General features: G+C 39.3%; 1 protein-coding gene across 1 annotated transcript in view; it reads left to right on the top strand.

Moving 5' to 3' along the window:
* ABCG8 (ATP binding cassette subfamily G member 8) overlaps positions 1–13913 on the top strand; it is a 202601-nt gene that overhangs the window by 67358 nt on the left and 121330 nt on the right. Inside the window, exon 3 of the mRNA XM_086927798.1 lies at positions 7700–7856. Coding sequence (XP_086783924.1) covers positions 7700–7856 — 157 coding nt within the window. The remainder of the gene's footprint in view (positions 1–7699; positions 7857–13913) is intronic.

Raw genomic sequence — 13913 nt, 5'->3', positions numbered from 1 at the left:
GAATTTTCCTTAGTGGAATTGAACTCAGTGGTAGTGGTAGAAGGATGTTAGCCAGTCCACTAGATCTACTAAACACTAAACAATACTTCATGTATCTAATTTTTTTAATTGAATCGATGCTGGATTTATGTACGGTGTTACTGCTCCCTTACGTTCAATAAATCCATTCAGGAATTGTGACTGGAAAAAGAGTAACTTGAAAAAGCGGCTGTACTCTGTGGCTTATGGAGTGCATAGACCATGCATTCTCAGAGTGAAGTATAGTGTTAGTATTTTCTTATGTAGACATTCTTCCTGGTCCAGGCACAGCTTTTCCTAAAAAATTAGCAACTTAGGAAGAAAGAAAAAAATGGAAGCTATGCCGTGTTGGGCTAGACTACAATGAAGGACAATATTGTCTAAACACATACATTTCCTCGTTTATTGTTGCCAACACATGTGATAAATGTATGGACAATGAGTTACCATATATTTATCACATTCAACGGATTTAGAGGATTGTGGTACTATTTTATTTTTAAAAAATTGCAATTCCACATTATAGCATGAAGAAACAAGCATTTTCACCACCAATGTTTCCCTGGTATTTATGGCATTTATGCACATTGTGCCTTAATGATGCATACAAGAATCTAACTACATGGTATAGCCATATATTCTGTGTGTATAACATGATTACTACATGAGCACTATTATGCCTCTAAGGTATGGTACATGAATATCATATGACACAAATATTGTGTTCCTAATATAGTTTACAAACATATTGCACAACTGGAATTCTAATTAGAATATCTACATTAAATCGGATGAAATGTTTATAAATGAAATTTAGGGCATAATATTTCTGTCCGGTGATTTTTTTACTAAAAATATTTTGGCACACAACTACATCTATATGAGCACCACCATAGTATAATTACAAAGCATATGTGACTCTTTAGTGCCACTGAAGTATATAGCGGTAATCTTTGAAAATGAGGCAAACGGGTTCATTTCCAGTAGAGCTTGTAGTAATTAAATCCAAGCGTGGGTTTGAAGTAACAGCTTTTAATGTAGGAATGACAACTTGACATCCACAAGTAGAAGCAGGCAGTTAACACAGGAGCAGCTCACAGCAGAATGAGCTCAAGACACAGCAGCATTCTAAATGACATCAAAGGTTTTAGAAATGACATCAAATAGGAATACTACACACCTCCCACCGAAAAACAAACAAAAAAAAAAAACAATAAACCCTACAACAGAAAGAAAAAGGAAAAGAAAAAAAACAAAACATTAAGAGCAAACGTAATCCTTAAACTTTACAGGAACATGCTTTACACGAGAACTACTGCGTAAACTGGCAGGCTGGGGTGAACACGCCTGAGAAGCAGAATTTTGAGGAACAACATCAAAAGTATTTTGAGAAACAGTATCATGAGTATTATGAGACCCAACATCATGAGTGTCGGACAGGGCAGACTGAAAAGGAACATTGTTAGGACAAATTCGGGGAAGGGGAACTTGGGAAAAATGCAGATTATCAAAAGCTTCATGGGAACCATGAAAGCCAGAATCAGGTGGATTGGGGTCAGAATGGACGAGCTTCTCATTTATGACATTCGACCTGCAAACAGAGACACGCCTAAAATTCCAAATCTTACCACCCTCAACCCTGACAGCTTTACTGAAAACTTCCGTAACCTTGACGGGCGAAGACCACCTGGAAATGCCTTTAGGGATGATGCCGCCAAACTTCACTCTGACTAAATCACCAACTGAAATTTTGGGCGAAACAAATTTGGGGGAAGAGTTCCTAACCATTTTGTTTTGGTATTTACCAACACGGTCTCTAATTCTATTCATATCCAATTCTAAATACCCAGAGTCCTTTGACTTCAACCACCAAGGAAAAATTTTGGTACCAGGTTTCCTGCAACGCAACATTTCAAAAGGGGACAAACCAGTAACAGAATTGGGGGACATACGATAGGTAAACAAAGTGGCTTGTAGAGCTTTTTTCCATTTTAAACCACTCCGTAGAGCCAACTGGCAGGACTCCTTAATTACTCTGTTAAAGCGTTCTACCTGGCCATTAGACTGGGGAGAATAATTAGAAACTCTTTTGTGGAGAATGCCACAAGTATCAAGAAAAGCAGAAAAAACTTCGCTAGTAAACTGCGGTCCATTGTCAGAAACAATTTCTTCAGGTAGACCTTCCCTACAGAATACTTCGTTTAGAAATTCAACAACGACTTCAGAATTAACTTTATCAACAATTTTGAGTTCGGGCCATTTGGAGAAGTAATCCACAAGTACTACAGCAAACATATCTTTTCCTGACTGGTAATTAAAAGGACCAATGATGTCAATACCTAACTTCCTCCAAGGTCCACAAACAAATTCGATGGGGGAGAACCCAGAAGAAATGGGTTTCACAGATTTGTCGCTTAAAGAACATGGAGAGCAATTCCTTACCCACCTATCAACCATGGCGTCTAAACTGGGCCACCAATAATACTCTCGGATTCTTCTTTTAGTGGTGGACATCCCCATGTGACCTTCATGGGCCAACCTACAAATGGATTCACGGACGTCAAGGGGTGGGACAATTTTGTCATCTCTGTAGACCATGTCATCGATTACTGACAGTTCATCCTTTACCTTGAAGAAAGAAGCTAAATCACCACACAACTTCCGCTCTTCGGGCCAACCAGCACTCAAGAAAGACTTAACCTTGGTAAGAACCTCATCGTTACGCATGGCATCAGACCAAACACTTTCAGTGATGGAATTTTCTAAACCCTTACCACAAATTAAATTAACATCAGAGAGAGAGAAAGCAACATCACATTCATCAGGAATAACCGTATTGGAAGTTTCTTTGACAGGAAGGCGTGACATGCAGTCTGCATGTACATTAAGCCGTCCTGGAACATAGACAACTTCACACTGGTACTCCTGCAGTTTGGCAGCGAGACGAGCCAAGCGGGCGGTGAGAGTTCTACCACCCCCAGCCGACAACATGTTGACAAGGGGTTTGTGGTCAGTCCTCAAAGTGAATTTCGTACCCCAAATAAATTGTCGAAAATGCTGAGTAGCCCAAGTACAAGCAAGGAGCTCCTTTTCTATAGTAGAGTAATTAAACTCGGCATCTCTTAGAGTCCTAGAGGCATAGGAAACAACATATTCACCAAAACGATCTCTTTGCATCAAAACGGCACCAAGCCCTACATTACTGGCATCTACGCAAACAATGCAATCTTTGTGAACAGAGAAGGGTTTGAGGAAAGGGGCATTTACAATTTTACTTTTCAACGAATCAAAGGAGGTTTGTTGTTCTGTACCCCACACGAACTTGGCTTGTTTCTTTAGCAAAGAGCGTAAGGGATGTACAATGGTAGAGTAGTCTTTCACAAATTTTCCATAAAATTCGGTAAGTCCTAAGAAGGATAATAGTTGTTCCTTCGAAAGAGGGGTGGGAGCGTCAGTGATACTTTTTACATGATTTAGTTTAGGTTTTATGCCATCACTGGAAATTTCATGCCCTAAGTATTCAACCTTGGATTGTCGGAATTTGCATTTGTTAAACTTTAGAGTAAGACCTTTCTTTTGCACATTGGACAGTACGCAATGCAAATTGTGATCGTGTTCCTCAACATCTACGCCAAAAATTAAAATATCGTCTTGGAACGCAATAGCCCCTTTACAATTAAGAAGAACCTCTTTCATCAGGCGTTGGAACACAGAAGCAGCACTTGCGAGACCGAAAGGCATTCGCAAATACTGGAACATGCCTTCCGGAGTGACAAAAGCTGTAAGTTTCTTAGAATCTTGGTGTAACTCCACCTGATGGTAGGCACTAGCTAAATCAATAGTTGAAAAGACGGTAGCGCCTGTGAGGGAGGAAATTAATTCATGGATGTTGGGGAGAGGATGCTTGTCTACCCAGATCTCCTTATTCAAACTGCGGAGATCCACACATAGACGAAGCTCGCCAGAACTTTTGAGTGATAAAACAATGGGGGAAACCCAAGGGGACGATTCTATAGGTTCAATAATTTGTTTAGATACAAGATCACCCAAAATGTCTTTTAACTTCTCCCGATAGGCCAATGGAACGTTCCTGACCCTGTGTCTGACAGGAATAGCATTGTCATTAAGTATAATTTTATGCTGAAAGTCAACAAATTTACCCAAAGTGTCTTTAAAAACATCAGGAAAACATTTTTTTGTGTTCTCTACAAACAAGGAATTATCTTCAGCATCGCAAATACTTAAAACATATGGTTCTCCCAAGTAGACTGGAGGATTTGCATTGGGGTCAAGTTTAATGCCGAGTAGACGTTGATGTGGCCAACTAAAAATAGCAACACCTTTGGTGGCAACATAAATTTTCCCTTTGGCAAAACGATCAGCAACTTGAAAATCAGCCCAAAAGAAACCTTCGATGTTTATTCTCTTACCAGTGTAACCCCCTGGAGATATGTCTGAGGTCAATAAATTTCTATCCCCCCAGAGACTTTTAAACAGATTCAAACCAATGATGGAGTACCATGAACAAGAATCCATCATTAAAAGAATGGGTTGGTTATCAACTAAGATGGTAAAAGAAGGAAACTCTTTCTGTTCTGAGTCATCAACAGATAGAATACAATTAAAACTTTGTAAAACTTCTTCTTCTTCTTGGGAGATGTAATTGACTCTTTGGGAAGAACAACAAACGCTAGCAAAATGTCCTTTCCTTTTACATTTTACACAAACTCTATCCCAAGCTGGGCATCCTCTATAATTTCCAACATGGTTAGAGCTACCGCACCTGTAACAATAAATATTTTTCCTGTAGGAGAATTTATTTTCAGCAATAGTTTTATTCTCAACTACTTTCTTCTCATTGTCTTTTCTAGGAAGTGACCTGTTGGAATTGGATGAAAAATTTTGATTTCTTACTAATGCAACTTCAGTTTCAATGACTTGAGACTTGGGTGGTTGGCCTCTGATTTCTGAAACGAACAATTCGGATTGCTCAATGCCTTTAGCAATATTGATGACAGAGCTTAAAGAAGATTCTGTACCTAGCCAGAGTCTTTCTTGGATTTTCTTGCTCTTGGTGCGCATCATAATCTGATCTCTGAGAACTTGTTCGTAAGAAATGGTCTCAAAAGCACAAGAACAAGCTAGAGATCTTAAAGCAGAGACATAATCCTCAATAGATTCATCCTGTTTCTGAATTCGAGAATAAAATTTAAAACGTTCCATTACAGTATTTATCTTCCTTCCAAAACGAATTTTCATTTGAGCACAGGCTTTCTCAAACACATCCAAGTCTCCAGCATCATCAAGTGATGGAAGATTGTCGAATTCTTTAATGCCAGCTCCACCAAGACAGTGTCTGAGAAGAGCTAATTTGCGTTTAGCGGAGCACCCATCTTTCTCTAAAACCTCAACATAGGCTAAGAACATTGGATGCCATAAATCCCATTCAATATTGGGATCACCAGCGTTTTGTAAGAAATGAGGTGGCGCAGCAATATTGGACATGCTTAAATAATTTTTTGTGACTAGGATAGTCTGGAAAATAATAGTAAAAATGAGTGAAAAAGAGAAAAAAAAAAAAAAAATGTAAGAGTATGTTCCAGTACCTTAAAGTCAGTAAACTGCTGGGAAATGAATCCGCTTGAAAAACGAGGCAAAATGCAGAAGATATGAAGGAAAGAAGAGCGTCTTCGTGAGCACTGTTTTCCGATGTAAAATGTAAATAAACAAAATGGCGGCACGTCGTGACGTCAGACGTCTTAAAGTTGAAAGTTGATACCCACAATGCAGCGGAGTTCCGGGAAGAGGAGATCAGAGAACGAAGATGGAAGCTCTTCAGCGTTGCTAGGCGCTTCTGAGTTGCCTAGATGCTGCGGGTGCAGACAGAGCGGGTGCAGAGATTCCACGCGATTCGAAAAATGCGTGTAACGGAATCCAACACCCGGTAAGGAAAATATTAGCCAAAAGTGAAGAATTAATTGTAAGACTCACGGGTGGCGTTTCAGCATCGGAGAATGGCAACATCAAAAGTCGAATTCAGCAGTGTAAACTGAAGGCAGGAAACAAGCTTTTCAGTAGCAAAGGTGAACGTTGTCATTCGAAAAGTTCTTGTCTTGAAAGTAGAAGCTGTAGGTACCCAGTCGTCGCCAGAAATTATGTAGTAATTAAATCCAAGCGTGGGTTTGAAGTAACAGCTTTTAATGTAGGAATGACAACTTGACATCCACAAGTAGAAGCAGGCAGTTAACACAGGAGCAGCTCACAGCAGAATGAGCTCAAGACACAGCAGCATTCTAAATGACATCAAAGGTTCTAGAAATGACATCAAATAGGAATACTACAGAGCTGCCATTCTTGTTGTGGTAGCATGATGCTATAAAAAGTATTTTTTAAATCCCTATGTAAGTGGGAACATTATGGGGCAGATTTATGAAGGAGAAACCCAGACTTACGAGAATCTGATGTCTAGAAAAGCCCTTAACTTACTTATCATTTTACACTTTGCATTTTACAAAGAGTTTAGGCCTATTTCAAATGTCTTGTAAATGATCTTATGAAAATGGATATCGTGTTTGCCTGAGTCATGCTACTGCATGTATTAAAACTAAGTGACTTGACTGTATTTTTGGGACTTTTGATCACTTGTGATATGTAACTGTAATTTGTTTATGTATCTGTCCTTTCTTTTATGGTTAATGCATTTGAATTGAATAGAACATTGAAAAAAGACTCACTAATCCACAGAACAAATCCAATGCAAATATCAAAATATTATGGCATTTAGGCTGCGCAACAGAGATTTGACAGTCCGTGCCACCACCTAGGACCACGCTCAAGCCCAAACCACTTGCCCCATCAAAGTTTTCAAGAAGGCTTGCTAATCATCCCAAGCCTCTGTATGCACCAACATACACAATACCAACTATGCATGAACATCTAGCCAAAAACATCAATGTTCACATATGAATATTTCCACAAAACATAAAACTGTAACTCAGAGCCTAAGAAACACATGCATGTATATAACAGCCAATGACTGACACACGCCCAAACAATGCAAGTGTGTAAATGAGGTATAACAATGAGCTTGGTCTGTCCCGGTGAATTACTTCAAATGTGCATAGCCACTATTCCCGAGAGGTGCAGGGTGGCAGTATGGTTATATGATGGGAGGCGATAGTTGGTGTTGTTTGCACACTGAGACACCTCTGAAGCTCTTACCTTTAAGGAAATTCACAAAAGCTTTGCAACACATATCTGATCATCTTATCCAGTCCTACATTAAAGACGGTTGACCCTATGTGAAAGAATTGCAATCGACCCTGTTTTCACAGGGTGAGTGGGGTAAAAGAAGAGGTGATGTGGGAAAGTGATTTGAGGTGAGGACAAAAAAGTTGACTCGTTTTTATCTTTTGCAATGTCAAGATTTTCATTTGCAACACTGGTGCATCATACGCATGGAGTGTGCTATGTTCGTCTTTGAATTGTGCACTTGTTTTTCCCTACATTTGAAATGTAAGACATTCTTAAGTTACATCTCATTGCCGTGCCTGGTTAAATGAATTACTGGATGATGAATTACAAAAGAATACCTGTAAATGTAACATGTTTATCATAAGTTACACCACTTTGTTAATCGGCTCTTAAGTGTGTAGATTAAAGGTTTTCCTATGTTTTACAGGTGAATGTGGCTGCTCAGATACCATGGTATGAGAAGCTGGCAGAGCTGAAGATGCCCTGGGAGTGGAACACAGGCCCTGGTTCTCATATGTTGGCCATTGAAAACCTGAATGTTAAAGTCAGTAGTGGTCAGATGCTGGCTGTCATAGGAAGTTCAGGTGAGAGCTCACAAAACATCCTCTTGTATCTAAGCAAGTGCTAGGAGACAGAAAATGGGATCTGCCAAGGAAGCAATGCAGCTTGTTTTAGGGCCCTGGTTTTAGGGCATGAGCCACTAGGAAAATTCAGATTGTGTATTTGGTGTAACGTAAAATTGACTATAAAAGATGATGTTAATTAGAATAGTAACTTTTAATACCAAGGTCATAAAGCATTGATGAAGAAATGCACAGCTCTTTTTTTATATGACACCTTAATGGGGTGAGTGTAATCTGGAAGTACTCACAAGAAGAAAATGATGTAGGTTACCTCAAAAAACACAAATATTCACACAGCTGAATGTACCAAAGTGATGTCTGCATAGGGGAAGTTTTGGTAATGGTGAAGTCGGTGAAGTTTTTGTTTTTTACATGAAGGCTCTGGCTGCTGAAACTCTGGGGGGAGGTGGGGATGTGGGAAACAGCATGGGAACACAGATTATAGCACTTTATTTACCAAAGACATAAAATCCCTTTTATTTTCACGTGCCTGGAATTACCAGGCAGGACCCCTGCGAAAAGTTATTCCTGGGCAGGGAAATATTGGCCACTTATACGTGTCTTTCTGACTGAAGCGATATTGACCTTGGCACACATGATTTAACAATCTTTAATAATATTAAATTTAGGTTTTACTTGCTTTTTCAAAAGGCAAATTACAGACATGTAAAAGTCCCCTAAATCATGTTACTCTGGGAAAATGCAGACATCTCCTGATAAAGTGTTTATTTGCTTGATCTTCATATGTTCCAGTGGAAAGAAACATTTGCAAAAAAGCACACCTAACACTTAACCAAATGACCAAAAATAGTGCTCCTGCCATATTCCACACACATCTGTACAACAACCTTTAAGAAAGATGCAGATCTGCCTTACCTGAGTAGTGATGTTTTCTTATAGAAGTTCGCATAGTGGCAATTAATACACTGACATATCTGGGAATGAACCTCAGCAAAAGAGACAGCTCTGAGAGACCAAGGTGCATGCAAAACCAAACAAAATCCATACACCCAGACTATGGGTCTCTAACCTTTTCTGTGCAGAGAGCTTGTCATAGAGCTTATACTTTCCCAAGTAAAACTGTGCGTTTGTTGGACAAAATAACCATCAGTACTGTGTGAGACTGATTCCATGCACACCGTCCGGATATGTTGCCCGAAGTCCTGCTAGCTCACAGTGCACCATCTGTACCCCTAACCTTATAGAGTGCCAAATGGCTTTGCAACCTCAGAAGATGACAACCCTGACTCCCCAAGAAAATTGTGGTAACAGATCTAGAACCCATCCGCTTACCTACTTATGCATATCAAAAGAGATACACAAGAAATACACAGTAAAGCGTTTCAATATTTATTGAAGCGTTGTGATTTTTGAGTGAAGTACTTGTGTTGCAATAAACAATAGAAGGAAACAGAATAACGTGAGTAACATTATGAGATTGATGAAAAAGATAAAACATTTTGCTTATTACAGAGAATATATGCTTGCATACAAGTACTGTGATATATATTGTACTCCTACCTAGCGCATCCTAACCTATCATGTCTAGGGTGAGTGACTCGCCCTGGTGGATGATCTAACTTCCTGTTGCCTTTGGGGTAGTGTCATCAAGTCGCCAATCTTGGTGTAGAGCTGGACAGCATCACTCGCATGAAGTAAACAGGAATCAGCTGAGCTGGAATTCCGGCATGGATTGCCAGCGAAGTGGTCTTCTGCCCAAAAAAAGGCTTGATGTCCTAGATATAATAACATCATCCATATTGCCATGCCGAAGCCCCATCCAGGTCGCTATTGTTTATTCTATTGGGATAGCTCTGTCGCCAAACGACTAATACAAATAACAACATCATGCTTGATGAACTTAGCCCTTGTACAGAATGTTCAAGGTGTTCTGTTAGAGTGCCTATGAAGTGGTAGTGTAAGCAAAACTGAGTTTGAAGAATATTATCATGTATGTACATGCTAATTATTGTGTGTCAAATATCATCGTGTTTAAGGAGAGAAGGCCACTTAAGAACATGTGCATTTAAAATGGCTTTTCTTTACCCTGCCTAGTGTACCCAAATGACATGCTAAATCGGCTCAAAAAAAGTCGTTCTGATGTACAGGTGAATTTTATCACTGTAAAATAGTGACAGCATATGTTGACATTACACTATGACCAACCTAAGCTGGAGTATTATTAGTGATCGCCCAAGTATTTCAGGTGAGGTTACCAGCAGAAAAGCCAGGAAAAAGCTTATCAATATTAAATGTCTCAAGCTGACTAATAACAGCCAGAGCATCATGTGCCATCTGGCACAAAGGACAAAAGACTTCCCAGGCCAACTTGAATTATCATTCCACTATCAACTTTGTATGTGTTTTGGAACTATAACACTTTTGTTTCCTTCAGTCACTAAAAAACACACTGTTTAACAAATACCACTTTCTATTTTGGGCAAACAAAGGAAATTTTCCAGAAGAAAAATATTTTCATAAAAAAGATCATTTTTGCCTTGAAATTATCAGCATTCATTTTAGGAACTACACAGTCGCCAAACATCAGCTTAACATGTTCATCAAACACCAACATGTACCTATGCCGCCCATAAACAGTTTCTGCTTCAAATGCCCAGGGTTTGCAGTCATAGGCCATGGATGCTCACCAGACTACCACGGTTGCCTGTAATATGCCCATCATTATACAAGGGCTACCATTGTGCCAAGGCTGGACACCATAATGGCCAGGATATAAACCATATATCAATCATGGCCAATATTATTGGAGGGGTGGACACCATTATGCACAGAATGGCTCAAAGTTGACCAGTAATGCTTTTAATGTTTCAATGGCGGCTGCCAGTATGGCACAACCAGATCAAGAATGTCCAAAATATGTCGAGGATGGCCATTAATATGCCATTGCCACTGTGATGCAATGAACAGGTACAATTGTGCAAGAGATGAACCCCTTATGAATGGGGTAGTGTATACTTTTGGTGGTCCTTGACACCAGGCACAGCTTCCAGGGTGTAACACTGTTTATTATAGTGGTATATAATGTCACAGACACACATAAATGTGCTGACATGAATACATGCACACAGACAAAATGTGCATGAGGCTCTTAGTTGGCACAGCTCTGGATGCTTACCCTGCTTGCCTCAGCTCTAGGGATGCTCATGCATCCATCCAACAAATGTTCACTCTTGCTCATGCAATCTCACACTTCAGTGAGTCAGTACTGGTTACTGCTCAGCAGGGACTACAACATAGTAATTCTCTTTGTGACTTAGCTAGATGGAGAGTGGAGCCAGATGGCCATGCGGCATTGCCGACACAATGTGTGTTTGAGTGTTATTAAGGGGCCTGCTATTGGTTTGGCTGACTGTCACTGTAAGGTTCCTGAGCCAAGCAGTGCAGCCTTCTTTAATATGCACAGAGCCTCTGAAAGAGGTTCTGGGCTTAGCTTCTCCTCTGAGAGCTACTTCAAGGATGCTGGTGAGCTACTAGTAGCTCCCGAGCTACTCGCTTGAAACTTCTGACCCACAGGCTGCCACGGGATGTCTCAATTTACAAAAACCTGAGAGGCCTTAGATACAGCTACACTAGCTTAAAGCTACGAAAGACCATAACGCACAAAAACCCAGATAGTCAAAGGCACAGAGAATTAGCTTTGGGCAATAGTGGATGCTGGATGACCTCAGTAGAGAGGGGAAAAAAGGCGAGATAGTACATACAATCATGCAGTGGAGATAATGTTGCCCAAAGAGCTACCAACAGAGCTTGGCTCACTGTTCTTCTCTAGTTCAGTTGGTCAATGCGACTACAGGCACGGGAGAAGCAAATAGGTCTGCCTTTGATGTGCTAATGCATTCAAACATGCTCACACAGTTATTGTTTGCATATGTAAGCAAATTAAAGCTATAAGTATTGACTTGCCAATGCTTGTGTCGTTTTGACTATCTTCTCCTTCCATCTTCATTTATATATTATGAAACATTCATAACAATTAATAACTTCAAAATGGGCTAAAACCATTTCTCTCACTGATTTTTATGAACAGTAGATTTGAAAATTACAAATATATATTATATATATATTATACTATATAGCATTGTTCACATACAGTATTTGAATTCAAATGTAGGTAAATACTATAACATAATTCTGATACCCATAATAAAGATATGGTAAAAAAATGCATTAACATATTGCCTGACATAAATATCACTTCTTTAGAGAAACAAATCAACAAGTGAAGAGGCGGAAAGATAAAAGACAAGCGATCAAGCTGTCAGAAGACTAAAGGGTGAAGCTTAATACCAGAGTGGTAAAACGAATATTAACTGAATCCGAAAGAGCATTTCGGATGTAATTCACGTTTATGAGTTAGAGCAAGAACAGCTAAAGAGGTTAACTGCACTGTAGAATTATATGAATAAGTAAAAGTGCTTATCCAGAGGCAGGGTTAACTAAAAACGACCACAGTTATCATGAGCAACCTCGCGGTGAGCGCATGAACTGGTAAGGCCTTATGCAGGGTGAAAGGACTGTAGGACTGCATAAAACATGATGAACAGGGTTTTGTAGTGCTTATGTGTTTATGATTTGGGAAGTTACAGGAAACAAATTAGTTTTCTTTTGAGACAATTTTATGTCAAGGGACCAGACGTAGGCAAGCATTTCATAACAAAATGAAATATCATATGACTGGTAACCTGTGTATTTTTTTATTCAAATGATGTTTGCTTTTAAATAATAGGTTATTCCGGTATGGGTAACGCGAAAACAAGCAGAAAATAAGACAGACAGACCTTCAAACTGACAGGTGTCTAGATATATAGATGGCTGGATGGACAGACGGAAGATAGATAGATAGATAGATAGATAGATAGATAGATAGATAGATAGATAGATAGATAGATAGATAGATAGAGTGAGGGCGATAGATAGATAGATAGATAGATAGATAGATAGATAGATAGATAGATAGATAGATAGATAGAGAGAGAGAGAGAGAGATAGATAGATAGATAGATAGATAGATAGATAGATAGATAGATAGATAGATAGATAGATAGATAGATAGATAGATAGATAGATAGATAGATAGATAGATAGATAGATAGATAGATAGATAGATAGATAGAGGTGTAAGGACTCCGTTTGCTGCTGTGAGCTTTTTTGATTTCCTGAACGATGAACAGAGCTTCACCCCGGGCTCACACCACGCCTATCAAGGGTTCTTTAGCCTGCTCCCGCTTGAGAATTCTGTGCACCATGAAAATAACAAAGGCCGAATGTGACTTTTGTGCCCGGGTCAAACGTTACATTTCATCTCGACTCTATACACGTGTGGCGTTCTCTTTTATTCTGACATTGTTGAGGTGACATTTTCTCTCGACTTTGCCATATTTTTCAAGGGCAACTCCCTCAGAATATATTAATACCTTGCAGACTTCCACTCAGTGCTTAATTTGAGTTGGCGTTTCCCAGTGCTTGGCATCGGCACTTAAGGCAGTCCACCACGTTGTGGCTCTGTTTGTCTGTTTTTTTAGATGAGCACATCAACAGTACTAAATAATTCAATATATATTAAAAATTGATAATACCTGCTAATAATAATTCTTTATTGCATGATTGCTTAAAACCATTACAATTTTTTTTTGTTAAATGCCTGCTGTTCAGGCCATTTTTATAGCTTTGGTGGCCTAAAATAATCCGAATTGCCAAACATGCAGTACTGTGGTGGTTAGATGTGTTGTTAGTACTGCCACTGGCAGCGCTTCAGTGGCAGCGAGAGGTGCAAGTTGTAGTGTGTTTCTGAGAGGGCTGTGATGTTTTTTTTTTTACTAATAAAGCAGTGCTTTTAATTTACCTACATTTCTTTTTCACCTCAAAAGGAAAAGATCAAAAGCTATTTTGAACGTTTTAAGTATATGTGCACTCTTCCAGCTTTTAGCGTGCTTTAGCTGATACATTAACTTTCCCTTTAAAAACAAAATTAGGCGTTGAGTGCTTTTGCTGAACTAC

This window comes from Lissotriton vulgaris, chromosome 6 (genome assembly GCF_964263255.1).
Source record: "Lissotriton vulgaris chromosome 6, aLisVul1.2, whole genome shotgun sequence".
Taxonomy (NCBI): Eukaryota; Metazoa; Chordata; class Amphibia; order Caudata; family Salamandridae; genus Lissotriton; species Lissotriton vulgaris.
The sequence above is the reverse complement of the archived record's forward strand: the minus strand, read 5'-3'. Positions and strand labels throughout refer to the sequence as shown.